This window comes from Oncorhynchus tshawytscha, linkage group LG01, assembly GCF_018296145.1.
Source record: "Oncorhynchus tshawytscha isolate Ot180627B linkage group LG01, Otsh_v2.0, whole genome shotgun sequence".
NCBI lineage: Eukaryota > Metazoa > Chordata > Actinopteri > Salmoniformes > Salmonidae > Oncorhynchus > Oncorhynchus tshawytscha.
In genome coordinates this window covers 6694866-6715751 of record NC_056429.1, presented here as the reverse complement: position 1 = coordinate 6715751, position 20886 = coordinate 6694866, and the positions used below count along the sequence as shown (strand labels likewise).

Below are 20886 nucleotides of genomic sequence, written 5' to 3'. Positions count from 1 at the left end.
ACAACTGAATGCATTCAACTGAAAGGTGTCTTCTGCATTTAACCCAACCCTTCTGAATCAGAGAGATGTGGAGGGGGGGGGCTGCTGTAATCGACATCCATGGCATCAACGCCCAGGGAACAATGTTTTACCTTGTCAGCTATGGGATTCAATCCAGCAACCTTTCAGTTACTGGCACAATGCTCATACACCACCAGGCTACCTGCCACCCCCAAGAGCAACTGCAAATTTGCAGTGACTGCAGTAAAACCTTTATGACCTTTGATTACATGATTTTTGTAAGTTCATGGAGTCGACATGCAAGTCGGACAATTTTTTATCACCACAATTCAACACAATTTGAAAAGCAGTGAACAACGATGGTCACAAACTTGACCAAACTGATGCACTCGAACTTGCCATTTATTGAAGGTAGGTGGTTATTGGCGCTTCGGTCGACTCCAATCAAATTTTGTAGAAAAGACCGGAAGTGACATCACCAAACGGAACTTGCTGAATCAAAACAATGGCCGACTGGAGCTAGCTAACGTTACGTAAAAAAAAAAAAGAAGAATGCTAGTTTCAACTGTAGATAAACAGGTGTGCATTATTTTTTAAAGACGATATCAGTGTTATGAGCAAATGATTCACTAGGTGTACTTTACGAGCAAGAAGCTAGCTGTTTGCGGCCTGCTTTGAGCGTCGCCATGAGTGATGTTGTCGAGAAGACTCTGTCTGCTCTCCCGAGCCTCCTTTCGCTAGACTCGCAGGCAGGAGCTGGGAAACTTTCTCCCTCCTCCAAATTAGGGAATCTGATCAAAGGAATCACCGAATTGACATCCAAACATGTGAGTACCGTAGCCAGCTCTCTGGCCAGTTGTCTTACACATTATGGTCAGCATCGATGCTGACAGCAGTAGCATAGCTCAAATTAGGTGGCTAGCTATCTGTACACTTTCGCTACAATTAGTGGTGTATTAACTAGTGCCCACAGCTACCTGTCTAGCCACAATTAACCACTCTGAAACAAAACTGTAATTATTTACTAGTGTCCACTGATCCCCCAAATTCTATTCAACGTCAAGCCTATGCCGTAGCTTGAGACTGCGAGACTAATTGATGTTGATTTATTAGGATCCCCACTTTAGCTGACGCTAATACTTGGCTCTGACACAACGAAAAAGACATTGCAGACAAAATACTTTACAATTTATATTAAACACATTGTGTGTCAGTCAGTTACACAAACACGTCTTTGCAGCACTTGCCCATATGACTGGACAATAATCAAGAGAAGATAACACTAGAACCTGCAGGACTTGACAATATGACTAGACAATAATCAAGAGAAGATAACACTAGAACCTGCAGGACTTGACAATATGACTAGACAATAATCAAGAGAAGATAAAACTAGAACCTGCAGGACTTGCTTTGTGGAGTGTGGTGTCAAAAAAGCAGAGAATTTCTTTATTACAGACAAACCTCTCCCTGTCTCTACAACCATTGACTCTATATGTTTTGACCATGACAGTTTACAATCTAAGGTCATTTAGTCTCCTCAACTTGTTCAACAGCCACACCGTTCATTACCAGATTCAGCTGAGGTCTAGTACTTAAGGAATGATTTGTACTAAATACAATGCTCTTAGTTTTTAGAGATGTTCAGGACCAGTTTATTACTGGCCACCCATTCCAAAACAGAATGCAACTATTTGTTAAGGGTTTCAGTGACATCATTAGCTGTGGTTGCTGATGCGTATGTGGTTGAATCATCAGCATACATGGACACACATGCTTTGTTTAATGCCAATGGAAAAATAGAAAAGAGTAGAGGGCCTAGAGAGCTGGCTTGCGGTACACCAGACTTGACATGTTTCACATTAGAGAAGCTTCCATTAAAGAAAGCTCTGAATTCACAATATGGCAGAGGTTGAAAAGCCATAACGCATACATTTTCTCAACAACAGGTTATGGTCAGTAATATCAAAGGCTGCAATGAAATTGGTACAGCTCCCACAATCTTTTTATCAATTTCTATCAACCAATCATCAGTCATTTGTGCCAGTGCAGTACATGTTGAGTGCCCTTCTCTGAAAGTCTATTCATTTGTTTACATAAATAGCATTGTATTTGGTCAACACACAATTTTTTCCAACAGTTTGCTAAGAGGGGAGGCAGGGTAGCCTAGTGGTTAGAGTGTTGGACTAGTAACCGAAAGGTTTCATGTTCAAATCCCCGAGCTGACATGGTACAAATCTGTCGTTCTGCCCCTGAACAGGCAGTTAACCCACTGTTCCTAGGCCGTCATTGAAAATAAGAATTTGTTCTTAACTGACTTGCCTAGTGAAATAAAGGTAAAATAAAAAATCCAAATTTAAAAGAGCTGGCAGCAAGATGATAGGTCTGCTGTTAGAAACAGTAAAGGCAGCTTTACCACTCTTGGGTAAAGGAATGACTTTAGATTCACTCCAGGCCTGAGGACAAAGACTTTCCTCTAGGCTCAGATTAAAGATATGACAGATAGGAGTAGAGTCAGCTACCATCCTCAGTAACTTTCCATCTGAATTGTCAATGCCAGGAGGTTTGTCATTATTGATTGATAACAATACATTTTCCACCTCTCACACTAACTTTACAAAATTCAAACTTGGAATGCTTTTCTTTCATAAATTTTTTTTTTATGCTGGAGTACGATGGCTCACTGTTCATTGTTGGCATTTCCTGCCTAAGTTTACACACTTTGCCAATGAAGTAATAATTAAAATAAATGTCAACATCAAATGGTTTTGTGATGAGTAAGCCATCTGATTCGACAAAAGATGGAGTTGAATTTGTCTTTCTGCCAATAATTTCATTTAAAGTACTCAAGTCTTTTTCCATCAATCTTTATATCACTGATCTTGGCTTCATAATAAAGTTTATTCTTGTTGTTGAGTTTAGTCACATAATTTCTGAATTTGCAGTAAGTCAGCCAGTCAGATGTGCAGCCAGACTTATTAGCCACTCCTTTTGCCCCATCTCTTTCAACCATAGTTTTTCAGTTCCTCATCAATCCATGGAGCCTTAACAGTTCCAACAGTCAGTTTCTTAACAGGTCCATGTTTATCAATAATTGGAAGAAGAAATTCCATAAATTAATCAAGTGCCGTGTCTGGAAGCTCCTCATTAATCACATCAGCCCAACAAATATTTTTAACATCATCCACATAAGAGTCAAAGCAAAATCTATTGTGTGATCTCGTATACATTATTTTAAGGCCAGATTTTGGAACTTTTTCTTTCCTGGATATAGTCACTATATTGTGATCACTGCATCCAAGGGGTACGGATACAGCTTTAGAACAAAGTTCTACTGTATTAGGAAAACTGTGGACGATTATGTTCCTGTAGTGTTTGTAAACACCCTGGTAGGTTGATTAATAACCTGAACCAGATTACAGGCACTGGTTACAGTGAGAAGCTTCCTCTTGATGAAAACCAGTCAATATTCAGGTCCCCAAGAAAGTAGACCTCTCTGTTTACATCACATACACTGTCAAGCATTTCACACATTATTTAGATACTGACTGTTAGCACTTGGTGGGGTATAGCAACACCACAAAATAAAAGGCTTTCGATGTGCCAAGTGAACCTGCAACCACAACAATAACACTTGACATAAGCTCTTCTCTAAGCATTACAGGGATATGGCTCTGGATATATACAGCAACACCTCCCCCATAAGCTTTCATGTCTCTTCTATAGATGTTATATCCTTGTATTGCCACTGCTGTATCATCAAATGAATTATCTAAAGTGAGTCTCCGAAATGGCTAATATCTTAATGTTATCTGATGTTAGCAAGTTATTGATTTCATAAACCTTATTTCTAAGGATGCATATATTAATATGGGCTATTTTTTCAGCCCTTTCCTGTGTAGCTTATCAGAGGTAATATGGAAAAGAGCAAACAAAGCCACTACACCTGACCCTCGACTCTATACAAACATTCCCATTGTCTTTATTCCCAGGAGGAGGAAAGACTTATTAAAAAGGAACTGGAGTCTATCAAGGAGCAGGTAGCGTCTCCCAACACCACCATGGTAAGTCTCACTTCGTCTTCCCTTCACACAGAGCAACACGAAAAGAGAGAGAGAGGCATTGCAATGTGTCCGTAAAAACGCTGACACTCACTTTGTTTTTTAACGACCTGAATCCGTCATCACTGAGGCAGATTTTATAGATGTGTTTACTTGTATTATATGTGGAGTGTGTTACCCTGGCAACGGCTTTCTTAATAATTCCACCAGAGGGGAACCAAAACACGGTATTTTAACACCTGTGTTGAATATTTGGACATTCTTCTCAGTCGAATGGTTGCCACGTGAAGTGACGTTGACGTATAATCATGTAATTTCAGCGTCAGATGAAGGAAATAATGGTGAGAGCCATCTACTGTGAGATGCTGGGTTACCAGGCGTCCTTCAGTTACATTCACGCCATCAAGCTGGCCCAGCAGGGCAGTGTCCTGGAGAAGAGAGTGGGTACGTTCCATACACACACACATTCATAGGATGGGTACCTTCCATACACACACACATTCATAGGATGGGTACCTTCCATACACACACACATTCATAGGATGGGTACCTTCCATACACACACACATTCATAGGATGGGTACGTTCCATACACACACACATTCATAGGATGGGTACGTTCCATACACACACACATTCACAGGATGGGTACGTTCCATACACACACACATTCACAGGATGGGTACCTTCCATACACACACACATTCACAGGATGGGTACGTTCCATAGACATTCACAGGATGGGTACGTTCCATAGACATTCACAGGATGGGTACGTTCCATAGACATTCACGGGACACGTTCCATAGACATTCACGGGATGGGTACGTTCCATAGACATTCACAGGATGGGTACGTTCCATAGACACACACATTCATAGGATGGGTACGTTCCATAGACATTCACAGGATGGGTACGTTCCATAGACATTCACGGGATGGGTACGTTCCATAGACATACACATTCACAGGATGGGTACGTTCCATAGACATTCACAGGATGGGTACGTTCCATAGACATTCATAGGATGGGTACGTTCCATAGACATTCACAGGATGGGTACGTTCCATAGACATTCATGGGATGGGTACGTTCCATAGACATTCACAGGATGGGTACGTTCCATAGACATTCATGGGATGGGTACGTTCCATAGACATTCATAGGATGGGTACGTTCCATAGACATACAGTACCAGTCAAAAGTTTGGACATGCTGACTTATTCAAGGGTTTTTATTTATTTGTACTATTTTCTACATTGTAGAACAATAGTGAAGACATCAAAACTATGAAATAACACATATGGAATCATGTAGTAACCAAAAAAGTGTTAAACAAATCTAAATATATTTTATATTTAAGATTATTCAAAGTAGCCACCCTTTGCCTTGATGACAGCTTTGCACACTCTTGGCATTCTCTCAACTAGCTTCACCTTAAATGCTTTTCCAATAGTCTTGAGGGAGTTCCCACATATGCTGAGCACATGTTGGCTGCTGTCATTTCTCTTTGCTTATTTGAACTGTTCTTGTCATAATATGGACTTGGTTGTTTACCAAATAGGGCTATCTTCTGCATACCACCCTTACCGTGTCACCACACAACTGATTGGCTCAAATGCATTAAGAAGGAAAGAAATTCCACAAATTAATGTTGGAAATGGCACACGTGTTAATTGAAATGCATTCCAGGTGACTACCTCATGAAGCTGGTTGAGAGAATGCCAAGAGTGTGCAAATCTGTCATTTAAGGCAAAGGGTGGCTACTTTGAAGAATCTCAAATATAAAATATATTTTGATTTGTTTAACACTTTTTTGGTTACTACATGATTCCATATGTGTTATTTCATAGTTTTAATGTCTTCACTATTATTCTACAATGTAGAAAATAGTAAAAAAATAAAGAAAAGCCCCTTGAATGAGTAGGTGTGTCCAAACCTTTTACTGGTACTGTACATATTCATAGGACGTTATGTGTTCATATGATATTTATATAAATAATCGGTATGATATATTCTCCTGGAATGATCATTTTGATTTGGTAACGATTCAGAAAGCCTAGCTTTACTGCAACACATTTGATTGAAATTCAAACTATTTAATTTTTTTTCCTAATGTGTCCAATAGTTCTGTTGATTTAATCTGTGTCTCCAGGTTACCTCGCTGTATCCTTGTTCCTTAATGAAACCGATGAGTTTCTGCTACTCCTGGTGAACACAGTCCTAAAGGTGCATTTTCAACCCTGATTTTGTTGTCCTTGGGTTTCCACATGCAGGAGTTGAATGAATATTGCAAGATGTTGTTGTTGTTGTTGTTGTTTTATAGACTTGGTGTTGTTGTTATTTTGACAGGATCTGCAGAGTACCAACCTGATCGAGGTGTGCATGGCTCTAACTGTCGTCAGTCAGATGTTTCCCAAAGATATGATACCTGCCATTCTACCGGTGGTGGAGGAGAAACTCACACATCCAAAGTAAGGACTTGAATATTACATACAGATCCTTATACTTTGCTCAGTCTCACTTTATGGGCAAATGTGACTTAAAGTGCAGGTCATTCGTTTGGTGTGTAATCTCTGTAGGCATTGAACCCACAACATCGCTGTTGCTTGTGTTATGACAACGCTCCGACCCATTTTCAGAACCCTTTTCAGAACCCTTTTTTTTTGGGGGGGGTTCTGAAACTTAATGTCCTCAGAGAGGCAATACATCTTGCAGCAGTCATAAAACATATCACATCTAAAAATGTTAAATAAATAGCAAATATATTTACAATCAAATAGGCGGTAGGGTAAGTGCAGTTTCACAGTGCTAAGAGCAATTAGGACCAACTTTTATCTGTCCACAGGGAGATCATCCGGAGGAAAGCAGTCCTGGCTCTGTACAAGTTCTACCTGATCGCACCTAACCAGGTGCAACACATCCACAGCAAGTTTAGGAAGGCCCTGTGTGACAAAGACCCCGGAGTCATGACAGCCTCTCTACACATCTACCTACAGCTCATCAAGGTACATCCTGTCATAATGGCATAATTTCTTCATCCATATCACTGGGGAAAAAAACACTTGAGATAACTAGGCTCCCGAGTGGCGCAGCGGTCTAAGGCACTGCATCTCAGTGCAAGAGGTCATTACTACAGTCCCTGGTTTGAACCAGGCTTTATCACATCTGGCTGTGATTGGGAGTCCCATAGGGCCGCGCACAATTGGCCCAGCGGGTTTGGCCGGGGTAGGCTGTCATTTGTAAATAAGAATGTGTTCTTACATGTTCTTAACTGACTTGCCTAGTTAAATTTAAAAACTAAAAACTTAGGTAATCAAATAGACTAACAATGGAATTGTTCTACCAATTAATTTTCACATTGATTACATAAATCACAAACATTTTGTTTTTAGTTGTGCCACGTAAGTACAGACTACACTAGCCAATGTGGTATCCTATAAGACTATATGCAACTTGCTGTTTCCCCAACGTCTCCAGGAGAACCCAGAGAGTTACAAGGATCTGACCGGGAGCATGGTGACCATCCTGAGGCAGGTGGTTGGAGGTAAACTCCCCCTGGACTTCAACTACCACAGTGTTCCTGCTCCCTGGCTTCAAATACAGCTGCTCAGGATACTGGCCTACCTGGGGAAGGAAGACCAGGGGTACAGTAATATATCATATCATTCTAGATATGTCCATCCACACCCCGCCCCTTCACATTCTGGTGTCACCTGATTGAGTCGAACTCTGGGCCTGTTAGCCCTGGAATAAGAAGCACTTGGTATGGAGATTGTCCATTTAAGCTTTTTAGTTCAGCTGTTTCCTGGGAGACTGGCCCTATAATCCTTGTCTATTTAGGTGAGAGTTTGTTGTAGTCTCAGAACGGCAACTCCGTTTTCTAACTAAGATGTTCCTCTGGGTTTTTACAGCACTAGTGAGATGATGTATGATGTACTGGAGGAGTCATTAAGAAGAGCAGAGATGAATCACAACATTACTTACGGTACGGTATTACTTAAGGTGTCCTCTACGAGAGTTGTCAGAACACATTTGCACAGACATTGTTGCACCCCCCCCACCACCCCCCATTCTTTTGGTTTAACTTCCTTGTTATTTTTCAGCCATTTTATTTGAGTGTGTGAAGACCATCTATACAGTTCATCCAAAGTCACAACTGTTGGAGAAAGCAGCAGAATGTATCGGGAACTTTGTCCTATCGCCTAAGATCAACCTCAAATATCTGGGTAAGATCCCACCATGTTCAGTGTGGTCAGAAGTTGGGCCTAATCCTTTTTTTTACATGATGTTAATAGTGATCATAGGACATCCATTAAAACCCGTTTACAAACCACAACTGTTTTGTACTTCCGTTGTATTGACGTAATTGAAAGAACTTGCCTGCTGGACACTCCTATGGTGAGTAATGTGTGTGTGTGTGTGTGTGATCTCAGGTCTGAAGGCTCTGACGTACGTGGTGCAGCAGGATGCTAACCTGGCCCTGCCTCACCAGATGACCATCATAGAGTGTCTGGACCACTCTGACGTCATCATTAAGCGCGAGGTGAGTCATCATGGTTTCTGGACCACTCTGACATCATCATTAAGCGCGAGGTCAGTCATAGTGTCTGGACCACTCTGACATCATTAAGCGCGAGGTCAGTCATAGTGTCTGGACCACTCTGACATCATTAAGCTCAAGGTGAGTCATCATATGTCTGGACCATTCTGACATCATCTTTAAGCGCGAGGTCCGTCGTCATAGTGTCTGGACCACTCTGACATCATTAAGCGCGAGGTCAGTCATAGTGTCTGGACCACTCTGACATCATTAAGCTCAAGGTGAGTCATCATATGTCTGGACCATTCTGACATCATCTTTAAGCGCGAGGTCCGTCGTCATAGTGTCTGGACCACTCTGACATCATCATTAAGCGTGAGGTGAGTGAGGCAGGAGATGCCATGGTGTGGCAGGGCTTTGGCATTTACTGTACTCATAGGTGGGTTTGCAAAATTCTAAACGTTATTCCCAAAGTTCCAAGGTTTTCAATAGATCCCAGTTGGAGGATTCCCGGAATAAGTAGTGAGTGAACTTGGAATCCTCCTACCGGGATTTATGGGGAAAAAAACCTGTGAACTTTGGTAACGTTTCCAGAATTTAACAACCCTTCTTGACGTGTCAATCAATATGCCCCCCCTCCCTTCCCCTCCTCTCCCCAACAGACACTAGAGTTACTCTTCCGAATCACCAATGCCCAGAACGTTACAGTGATCGTCGAGAAGATGCTTGAGTTCCTCAGGCTGACCTGTGACGACTACAGCACTATAGACCTCGTGGGGAAAGTAGCAGAACTAGCTGAAAAATATCCTTTCATTATTGAGTCTTGACCATGGGAACTGACCGTGGGAACATCATGCTATGGAAATGGGTTTACTTAGAACTAGCTAGTAGCTACAATCAAAGGCGTTCATGATATTGCTGTTGGTTTCTCTCTGTTGATTGCAGGCCTGGCTAACAAGTGTATCAGTGAGATCTGGAGAAACCCAGAACTGCTGGACCTGAGACTATGATTATGATAATGGGACAGACAGTTTTGTATCTGTTCTTTTTTTGTGTGTAATTGTACCCCATTTTTCTCCCCGATTTCATGATATCCAATTGCGATCCAATTGCGATCTTGTTTCATCTCCCGGGCACGGGAGAGGCGAAGGTCGAGTCATGCGTCATCCAAAAACATAACTCTCAAGCTGCGCTTCTTAACACCCTCTCACTTAACCCGGAAGCCAGCCTCCCCAATTTGTTAGAGGGAACACCGTTCCCTCCTCCTCCTGGGATTGAACCGCAGGCTATAGTGACGTCTCAAGCCCTGCGCCACTCGGGAGGCCAGCTTGTATCTGTTCTGTTGTTGCTCTTTTATTCGTGGCCCCAATCCCAATGGTCTGTTGTTCCTATAAACACTCTACGTATTCCCCAGACAATGTCTGGTTCATCCAGACTATGAACTCTGTGTTCTCTCTGGGGGGAGACGTGATGCAGCCTGACATCCCTAACAACTTCCTGAGACTACTGGCTGAAGGTAAATCAACCAATGGACACGCTGAACCTGGTTCGTTGTGGTTTCAGGTGGTACTAGTGATTGACATTAATTCCATTTGTGTCAGGTTGAGGTCTTGTCCATTTCAATTCAGGAAGCAAACTGACATTTACGTTTTTCACTTAAAAAAATGTAGGAAAATTAGAATTAAAATGTGAGTTTACTTCCCAAATTAATTGAATGGAATTGACCCCATTCATGGTTTACATGCCGTAATTGATTCCAGGTGTTAATGCCTGCCTCTGCTGCTCCAGGTGTTGATAATGTGGAGGACAGGCAGCTGAGGCTATTTGCTGTGGACTCCTACGTGTCCTTACTACAGGGGGAGACGGCCAAGCTGCCCCAACGCTTCCTACAGGTCATCAGCTGGGTCAGTACACTGTCCTGTCCTGGATACTTTCCAGTTTCCAGTTTCAATGGATGACATTTAAAGAGACATTTTATTTAGATTGTTTCTTAAATGAAGCAGGGTTGTTATTTATTACTGACGAATAATTAATTCCTACTTTCTGATATCGACATTCAAATAGACTTACCCCAAACCACAGAAATGTAACTTCCTGATCACCTCTGTGATTTTCCCTGGTCCCTACTGTAGGTGCTGGGTGAGTATTCCTACCTGAGAGAGGAGGAATCAGACCCAGGCAGCGTGATGAGACTGCTGGCCAGACTACTGGACCAGAGACACACCTCCACTGAGACCAGGAGCTGGGTACTGGGGGCCATGACCAAGCTGTGCTCCAGCCCAGTGTCTGTGGCCCTGGCCAGGGATGTGTGTGAGAGGTACTTGTCTTCCCTGTGTCCCACAGTCTGTTTGGGCTAACATTCCACTCGGTGTCACATTTTGAGATTTTAGTCATTTAGCAGACGCTCTTATCCAGAGCGACTTACAGGCGCAATTAGGATCACGTGCCTTGCTCAAGGGCACATTGGCATGTTTGTTTTTTTACCTTGGCGGCTCAGGGATTCAAACCAGCGACCTTTTGGTTACTGGCCCAACGCTCTAATTTCTAGGCTACCTGCCACCTCTATATGACACAGAGTAGGAGTGGGATGTTAGCATAAAACCGGGCTGAATTTCAGGCTTATTTCCTACGCTCACACTTCTCACTAGCTGGTTTTGCTAGTAGTGGATCTTCTGAAGATGTCAGAAGATTCTTGTAATGTGATATGTGTTTTTGACCTGCTTTAGATGAATGCACAGACTAAGTCACTCTGTAATTTGATGTAAATGCAGGTACTCTGGGTCTCTGAATACGGTGCTCCGGCAAAAAGCCCAGGAACTGATGATCCTTAGCCAGGATACAAAGCTCCGAGCCAGGGTACTGCCAGCCGAGGGCAGGCTAGAAAGCCTGGAGGTACACCGCCATCTATTGGCAAAACTTGCACTGCTACCCCACGGAACGTCATTGGCTCTATAAAACAAAATGTTTATCCTCTTTATTTAAGCTTTATTCAACCAGGTTGTCTCTCTGGCCAAGAGCAGACATCCCAATGTATTTAACTACTTTAATATTTGAAGTTGGTCTAATAATTTCCTGTCTGAGTGGTGCATCATTTCCTGTCTGAGTTGGCTGTGGTGTTCTTTCATTCCTCAGGTAGACTCGTCCCTGTCCTTCCTGGATGGCTATGTGTCGGAGGCGTTGGCTGCTGGGGCAGCTCCTTACAAATCTCCTCATCAGAGGCAGGAGGACCTGGTCCAGGAGAAAGGTAACAAGTTGACATCCTCCACTTTTATTGTTTTACTATGAAAAATTTGTAATTATTTATAATTTTTATAATTACTTCCTGTGATCACATGTTGGTAAAATAGCTGACTGGCTGTGACTGGCTGACTGTGACTGGCTGACTGTGACTGGCTGACTGTGACTGGCTGACTGTGACTGGCTGACTGTGACTGGCTGACTGTGACTGGCTGACTGTGACTGGCTGGCTGTGACTGGCTGGCTGTGACTGGCTGGCTGTGACTGGCTGGCTGTGACTGGCTGACTGTGACTGGCTGACTGTGACTGGCTGTGGCTGGCTGGCTGACTGACTGGCTGGCTGTGACTGGCTGGCTGACTGACTGGCTGGCTGGCTGACTGTGACTGGCTGGCTGGCTGGCTGGCTGGCTGACTGACTGACTGACTGTGACTGGCTGACTGACTGGCTGGCTGGCTGATTGTGACTGGCTGCTGACGGTGGCTGACTGCTGACTGACTGCTGACTGACTGGCTGGCTGCTGGCTGACTGTGACTGGACTGACTGATTGGCTGGCTGGCTGACTGTGACTGACTGACTGATTGGCTGACTGTGACTGACTGGCTGACTGTGACTGGCTGGCTGTGGCTGACTGTGACTGGCTGACTGTGACTGACTGACTAAGTCACTTTGGAAAAAGTGTCTGCTAAATGGAGTGTGTGTGTGTGTGTGTGTGTGTGTGTGTGTATCAATAGTTTCATGCTGTTTCGTTTTTTGACACAAAAGACATTTCACTACCCAGACACATCAAATCCAGTCCATTTAACCCTCTACATATTCATTGTTATTGTCTGTTGTTTTTTAACATGACTGTTTTTTAACAATGACTGCTGGTAACAATGGCTGCTGGTAACAATGGCTGCTGGTAACAATGGCTGCTGGTAACAATGGCTGCTGGTAACATTGGCTGCTGGTAACAATGGCTGCTGGTAACAATGGCTGCTGTATGACAAATGACTTCTCTTGAGGATACATAAAGTGTCTTCCCATCTCTTTCTCAGCTCTGAGCCTGGAGCCCTATGGTCTGTCCCTGCCGGTCAGTCTGTCGTCCTGCAGCATCACAGACAGACGGTCTCCTACTCTGCTCTCCATGAGCTCCGGCCTGTCTGGAAACAGCACTGAGCTATCTCACCAAGAAGGGTATGTTCTCATCCCTCTCACAGTGTCCACTAATGATGATGAAATAAGACAACTGAATTTGGCTTCAACTATGCAAAACAAAAACCACAAGTCTCTCTGGTTGTCAGTGTGTAGCTCAGACGGAGTAACTCACCTTCGGGGCTTTGGGTTATATTAGTACCCCATGTTATTTTAACCAATAAGTAGCATATACACTGAGTCTACAAAATATTAGGAACGCCACCTTCCTAATATAGTGTTGCACCACCTTTTGCTCTCTGAACAGCCTCGATTTGTCGGGGTCATGAACTCTACAAGATGTCGAAAGCCACTGGGATAGTGGCCCATGTTGACTCCAGTGCTTCCCACAGTTGTGTCAAGTTGGCTGGATGTCCTCTGGTTGGTGACCCATTCTTGATACACACGGAAAACTGTTGAGCCGTGTAAAAACCCCAGCAGCGTTGCAGTTCTTGACTGTAGAATATTGATGATTTGTTAAAGTAGTAAAAAAAAAAGCTTCCTTACCTCAGGCTGCACACCCTCTTCTCTCATCAAGTGATCATATTTACACCCGTCAGACTATTCTCAATTTAATCTTGTATGTAAAATTAGTTCCGATTTTTAGAATGGCCCATTTGATGAAATGTACAGGATCAGGGGGAAAAAAGCAATGTCGTCTTCATGAACATGAATAGCGAATGGAGGCCTCGCTCTTTCCCACCAGTCCGTTTGTAGGCTACTTTGGTTTTATAGCGGAGCATGTGCTTAATATGAACAGCCTGAGAAATAAATACAATAAGACCCTTATTTCACTCCACGACCCAACCCCTTTATGAAGAGGATGCTCTCGCTGGCGCGACAGGTGATATTTCGCCCCAAACTCTGTATGCCATGGGCTCTCAAACCTTATTCCTGCTACCCCGTGCTTAACTTGAAGAAACCCAAGTGAAATCTGTTCGAGAACATGTTTTCGGAAAACAAAACACATTTCACTAAAATAAAACTGAGGAGCATGTGCTTAATATGAGCAGCTGAGAAATAAATAGAATAAAACCTTTATTTCACTCAACGACCCAACCCCTTTTTATGAAGAGGATGCTCTCGCCGGCGCAACAAAACGGTTGAGCTTATCTCACTAAACTGTTGACAAGCCCGTCTGCGCGCTCTAGAAAGGAGTTGAGGGGAGAGAGGAGGAGATGGAAAAGCATGGAGGTGAGGTATTCTGGAGCTAAAGGTAACGTGTGTCACCCAATTTAATTATTAAAAACAATTCATTTTACCCGGGCTATTCAACATCAAGTACAGAAATTCACTTTAATTGTAGGCTAAAACTCTGTAAACCGCCCTGCACAATCAAAGAACCAACTGCATCGCTTTGGCCTATACGTTCTACAGTTTGTTTCATTTTGGAGCATAGGCTAAACCAATTAAGTACCAGAGACATCTTGAGTCAGTTTTGTGTAATATGCACTTAGGCTATTTATGGTATAAAAGGCACAATCATAATATTTGGACTCGGGCTCTTAAGCCTATGCATCAGCTCTAATATGGTTGTTTTGAGTTAATCGATCACCTTTTAGAAAGCGCTGTCCATTTCGTTGTTGTTAGGCTTTGAAACAACATCCACAATAACCATGTTTTACACTGTTTCAACCTGCTGTTGAACTTCTTTCGTCAAATTGATCATCACAGTGAGGTGAGTTTTAACAGTAAGATAGGCCAACTGTTTCAATGCTAAGTTTTAGATGTGATTTTCGATTGCATTTCCACTTATGTCAGAGTGGTTAGAGGGACAATAGAGCCCTTAGTACCAGGCCATTAGGACCTACTGGAGGGACAATAGAGCCCTGAGTACCAGGTCATTAGGACCTGATGGATGGACAATAGAGCCCTGAGTACCAGGCCATTAGGAGCTGATGGAGGGACAGCAGAGCCCTGAGTACCAGGCCATTATGACCTGATGAAGGGACAGTAGAGCCCTGAGTACCAGGCCATTATGACCTGATGGAGGGACAGTAGAGCCCTGAGTACCATGACCTGATGGTCATAATGGTCAGCCTTAGACTCAGTGTATAATGAGAACAGTACTGGTCCAAGAACAGAGCCTTGAGGAATGTCGACATTTACCGTAGATTGTCCGAGGAATTTAAACCAGACTGATGACATGTTCTTTGATATAATCTTGTAGAAGACCCAGGTTAGTATCCCAATGTTATTTCAGCTCTACCACTCTGAAGTTGGAGGGGGTGAAGAGGGTGTGGGGGAAGGACGGGTACCTGGCCCAGCAGCAGAGTGCAGGTGAGACCCCAACCCCCCTAGTGGAGCTGCCCAGTCCCCTGCTGTCCCCTCAGAGCCCACCCTCCCAGACACAGAAACCCTCCTCTGGACTTGAGCCTGACCAGGAGAAACGGCAGCTGGCCTCGTCGCTCTTTGTTGGCCTGGGGTCCCACAACTCTGTGTGTCTGGTGAGATTCCCTTCTACTGTTTGGTTGTTCATTAAGCATTGCCAATCAGCCAATCAATCAAACGTAGTTAAGGCTTTATTTAAACCCCTTGTACATCAATAGTTGTCAAAGTGCTTTACAGTAACATGGCCTAGACGTCAAAGCAGAAACATACAGGTGCTTTAGCTATCAGCTCACGCCAGAGTACTGTTTTATTTAACCTTTATTTAACTAGGTAAGTCAGTTAAGAACAAATTCTTATTTGTTGCCTGAGTGCTGTCGGATGTTTGCCGAGTGCTGTCGGATGTTTGCCGAGTGCTGTCGGATGTCTGCCGAGTGCTGTCGGATGTCTGCCGAGTGCTGTCGGATGTCTGTGCTGGATGTCTGCCGAGTGCTGTCGGATGTCTGTGCTGTCGGATGTCTGCGGTCGGATGTGCTGCGGTCGGATGTCTGCCGAGTGCTGTTAAATATCGTCTGGTACTCTCCCCAACAGATGGGCCGAGCCGAGACGGCGCCCCGACACTTCAGAAGGAAACCCAGAGGGGAGTCATCATCAGGCGCCAGCGAAGGCTCCTCTGACTCCTCCCACTCGTCTCGCAGCGCTGCCGTTGACAACCTTCTGCTTAGCAACCTACTGGACTCGACCACTTTGGCCTCAGAGGGGGGTGCTGCTACCACCACCACACCTCAACAGACCTCCCAGAGAACACTGGACCATACCACTAGCAATGGTAACCCCCATGTAGAGGGGACGGAGCAGAGAGTAGAGGCAGGAGGACCTCTCTCTCTGATCAGGGGAAATGGCATGGTGGCTGTTGTACCGCCCACACACACACAGACAGACCCACAAACACAACAAGATCTACACCCAGCTCCAGCCCTAGAGAGACCCAGGGACCTCCCTCTCACCTCCCACCTGCCAGCAGAGCTCTCTGGGCTGGCCCGCTCTGAGTTCACCCCCCTCTGCTCGGACCAGGACTCCAGCCTGGCTCTGTCAGCCTGTAGAGTGTATAAAGAGGATGCCTTAGTGTTGCTGGTCTTCATTTCCAACAACAATGACTCGGCGCTCCACCAGATGGCGCTGCAACTCACCTGCAAAGAACTGGAGGTATATATTTTTCAGACTGGCCTTAACAACAAAGTTCCCTTGTTTTTTTCAGAAATCCCGGTTGGAAGATCCCGGAATCAAGACAGAAATACCAGGGGATCCTCCAACCGGGATTTAGAAAAACCACGGATCTTTTGTGAAAATTTCAGGAATTCTTGCATGTCAAACTGATTACTCTATCATGTTGTTTTCCCCCTCAGATCTCCTGTATCTCAGGTAGTCCGTTAAAGGAGGTTAAGGGTCACAGTGTGTCGGTTTGTCTGCACACTGTTGTCATGAAGAGAGCCTCAGTCCAGGTGGAGCTGGCTGGGTTACTGTCCTACCAGAGACCCTTGGGCCAGCCCCAGGCAGCACAGTTCTCACTGAGCCTCTCTCTGAAACACTTCCTCAGGTAAAACTACTGCTATCTGTAACTATCAGCACTGTCTTACAGGTTACCCTGGATCCTAACCTCTCATGGGCAGACTATGTGAACAGGAACTGTACTGTAGAGCTGTCATAATGCAACAACAAAGTGGGAAACCATTTTAGCGCTCAGTCACTACTCTAAAGTCGTTCTGGATAAGAGCGTCTGCTAAATGACTCGAATAATAACGACAGGGATACGTGAGAACTAGCAGCATTAGTTCCGGTGCTTTGGACAAATCACGATTTCTCAGGTGTTGGCATCTTTTGAATTTCTGAAGCGGAGGGGACAGTTGGGCCCATAGACTTGTCCGTAACTTGTAAAGAGAGAGAGGTCGGAGCACTTTGTTCTGGTTCCGATCCTAGTCCTATCTCTCCTCTTAACACATATGGACCCAGAACTTAATGGAGCATCTGACCAATAACATGATACTTTTTAGTCCTGGGTTAACTGGTCAACTCCTACTTTCACAGGTCAACTCCTACTTCACAGGTCAACTCCTACCTCACATACTTCACAGGTCAACTCCTACTTCACAGGTCAACTCCTACTTCACAGGTCAACTCCTACTTCACAGGTCAACTCCTACTCCTACTTCACAGGTCAACTCCTGCCCCTGTTTCACAGGTCAACTCCTGCCCCTGTTTCACAGGTCAACTCCTGCCCCTGTTTCACAGGTCAACTCCTGCCCCTGTTTCACAGGTCAACTCCAGCTCCTACTTCATAGGCACTATGGCAACAATTCCATCTGGCCTATCATAGGGCAAGATGGAGCTACCACCCTATTGCTTACATCTCAGACCTACACCTAGTGCCTAGGGGGCCTCTGTTAGCCACTACTACTTCCTGTGTGTGCACACTGTTGACATTCTCCTTCCTGTTTGTGTTTATGCAGGCCGTTGACTGTGTCCACAGGGGATTATGGGAAAATGTGGTTGTCTTTCTCTCATGACTTGAAGCAGAACCTTCAACTGGTAACAACAGAACACCAAGAACCTCTGACGGCCACACTGGACGCGCTGAAGGGCAAACTACACCTCCACGTTGTCGACATCATAGGTCAGCAGGTGGCACGCTCTCATCTTAATGTTTTAACCCAGCCCTGACCATTTTAGAAAATCTCATGCCTATCATAATACTGTTATTGTACATCTTACTGTCATACACTGTTGTTAATGCCACTTCATCATGAAGTGGGTAATGGTAGTTTATTACTTCTTTTTTTTCCTTTCCCCTTTAGGGTCGGAGGGCATCGTGGCGTGCCGGCTGCTTCAGGGTCCAGGTCAGGGTCAGCCGTGTCTGCTTCACTGTCGTGTCCACGCTGACTCTCTGGCCGTGTGGCTGCGCTCCCCTGTCCCTGAGCTGCCTGACTCCCTCCTCTACCACTGTCAGAAAGCCCTGACGGAGACCTGAGCCGGGCCGTGTCTCATTCCAGGAAGTTGTTCCCTTCCTTCTGCCATCGTTCACCTCACTGATCATTTTTAAAAAAAGAAGTTATATGGCAGCGACTAAGGATGCGCTTAGACAGGCAGCCCAATTCTGATTTAAAAAAAATCACTAATCGGTCTAATCCAATCAGCACTGAAGATCTGATGTGATTGGTCAAAAGACCAATTAGTGGAGAGAAAAAAAAAGAGAATTGGGCTGCCTGTCTTTTTGGTTTATACCTGACCAGTTGTTTGTCTCATCGGTAAAGGAGAGTCGACAAGGACGAAGGGGAGGAAACCACTTTATGGAATGAAGTGCAGCCCTGCGCTCACAGGCCCCAAGCACCACCACTGAGGAGCCAACGGAAGTACATAGAATCTCCTCATTGAAGCAATCACACAGAGACATACAGTGGAAAGCAGCTGATGTTATGTGTCCTTGTCTTTGCAGTACAGTGTTTGCTATATATTTTTCTCAACAGTGATTTCACGTGGTTTTATTTTTATGCTCATGTATTTAATGCGTTTTTAACAGGAACATCTAATTGTTCGTATCGCTTCACATAGCTCTTTGTGAAAACGTGAGCTGTGAACCTCAGAAGGATCTAGAAGGAAAGCGTGCTCTGTATTAGACACACTCTAGAAATAAACAAACGCTTATTAAATGAGGAGTTCAGTGGTCTCTCAGTTCTACCAGCTTTGACTTGACTTAATAAGCTTCACTATCTGTGTGAGAAGGAAGCCCAGGAAGCCCAGGAAGCCCAGGAAGCCTAGGAAGCCCAGGAAGCCTAGGAAGCCCAGGAAGCCTAGGAAGCCCAGGAAGCCTAGGAAGCCTAGGAAGCCCAGGAAGTCTAGGAAGTCTAGGAAGCCCAGGAAGTCTAGGAAGCCCAGGAAGTCTAGGAAGCCATTGGATTCTTGGCCATGTTTCCCATTTGATCTTTTACCTGATCTTTGGTCTTATTGGTCTCCTTGACTGTTTCCCTCTCTTCCTCCTTTCTCCCTCCTCTCTTCCTCCTTTCTCCCTCCTCTCTTCCTCTTTCTCCTCTCGCTCTCTTCCTCCTCTCTCCCTCTCTCTTTCTCCTCTCACTCTCTCCCTCCTCTCTTCCTCCTTTCTCCCTCTCTTCCTCCTCTCTCGCTCTCTTCCTCCTTTCTCCCTCCTCCCTTTCTCCTCTTCCTCCTTTCTCCCTCCTCTCTTCCTCTCTTTCTCCTCTCCCTCCTTTCTCCCTCCTCTCTTCCTCCTTTCTCCCTCCTCTCTTCCTCCTTTCTCCCTCTTCTCTTCCTCCTCTCTTTCTCCTCTCGCTCTCTCCCTCCTTTCTCCCTCTCTTCCTCCTCTCCCTCTCTCTTTCTCCTCTCGCTCTCCCTCCTCTCTTCCTCCTTTCTCCCTTCTCTTCCTCCTCTCGCTTTCTCCCTCTCTTTCTCCTCTCGCTCTCTCCTTCTCTTTCTCCTCTCGCTCTCTCACTCCTTTCTCACTCCTCTCTTCCTCCTCTCTCCTCTCTTCCTCCTCTCTCCTCTCGCTCGCTCTCTCCCTCCTTTCTCCCTCCTCTCGCTCTCTCCTCTCTTCCTCCTTTCTCCCTCCTCTCGCTCTTTCTCCTTTCTCCCTCCTCTCGCTCTCTTTCTCCTTTCTCCCTCCTCTCCCTCTCTTTCTCCTCTCGCTCTCTCACTCCTTTCTCCCCTCGCTCTTTCTCCTTTCTCTCTCCCTCCTCTTCTCTCTCCTCCTTTCTCCCTCCTCTCTTTCTCCTCTTCTCTCCTCCTTTCTCCCTCCTCTCTCCTCTCGCTCTCTCCTCTCTTCCTCCTTTCTCCCTCCTCTCGCTCTCTTTCTCCTCTCGCTCTCTTCCTCCTCTCGCTCTCTTCCTCCTTTCTCCCTCCTCTCTTCCTCCTCTCGCTCTCTCCCCCTCTCTTGTAGCTATGACACTAGTTGAGCTGCTGTTGAGCTGCTGTCGAATGGCTCACAAAAGCTTCAGTAGTTAATTACATGATCAATATTCAGAAAGGTGTTATCAAGGCAGAAATGTTTCAGTTTAACATGTTACACTGAACTGTCATTGTCCTGCATGTTACGTTCTCCAGACGCTGCATCTAATCATTCATGATCTACTAACAGTATGCATTTGATTGATTTCCAATACACAGGCAAGAGCTGAAACCCAGGAGTCATCGATGATTATATTTTTATAACAATGCAGCATTTCAAACTTATTTATTAGATATTCTTATAGAATATATTTGGTTATCTTGTAAAATACAAGATAAAAGAGCTTTAAGTCAAAACATTTTTGCTTCATATGTTCCCCTCAGATATCAGTTAGTTTAGTCTAACGTTAATCTATTCCACGACACACGTCCTCCTCATGCTTGCTGTGCGCCATAGCCAGGGGACGAAGTTCATCTGTTAGTTTTCAATGATATTCAATGTGTGTTCAGATGCAAATTATTTTTTGCCTTTTCGTTTTGTAAAAGCTTGAGTGCTAAAAGTGGATACACTTTCTGTATGAAACTGAAGAAT

General features: G+C 44.6%; 1 protein-coding gene across 1 annotated transcript; it reads left to right on the top strand.

Moving 5' to 3' along the window:
• Window positions 1-483: 483 nt before the first annotated feature.
• Window positions 484-19079, top strand: ap4e1 (adaptor related protein complex 4 subunit epsilon 1). Its single transcript, XM_042323567.1, has 22 exons — window positions 484-827; window positions 3993-4064; window positions 4382-4505; window positions 6218-6291; window positions 6415-6536; window positions 6911-7070; window positions 7543-7709; window positions 7977-8050; window positions 8169-8291; window positions 8499-8608; window positions 9268-9407; window positions 10009-10121; window positions 10394-10509; window positions 10738-10922; window positions 11377-11497; window positions 11738-11849; window positions 12881-13019; window positions 15220-15463; window positions 15936-16550; window positions 16751-16941; window positions 17852-18015; window positions 18197-19079. Exons 1-22 carry the CDS (start codon window positions 687-689, stop codon window positions 18367-18369), a joined length of 3480 nt encoding a protein of 1159 aa, XP_042179501.1. The 5' UTR covers window positions 484-686; the 3' UTR covers window positions 18370-19079.
• The last annotated feature ends 1807 nt before the right edge of the window (window positions 19080-20886 follow it).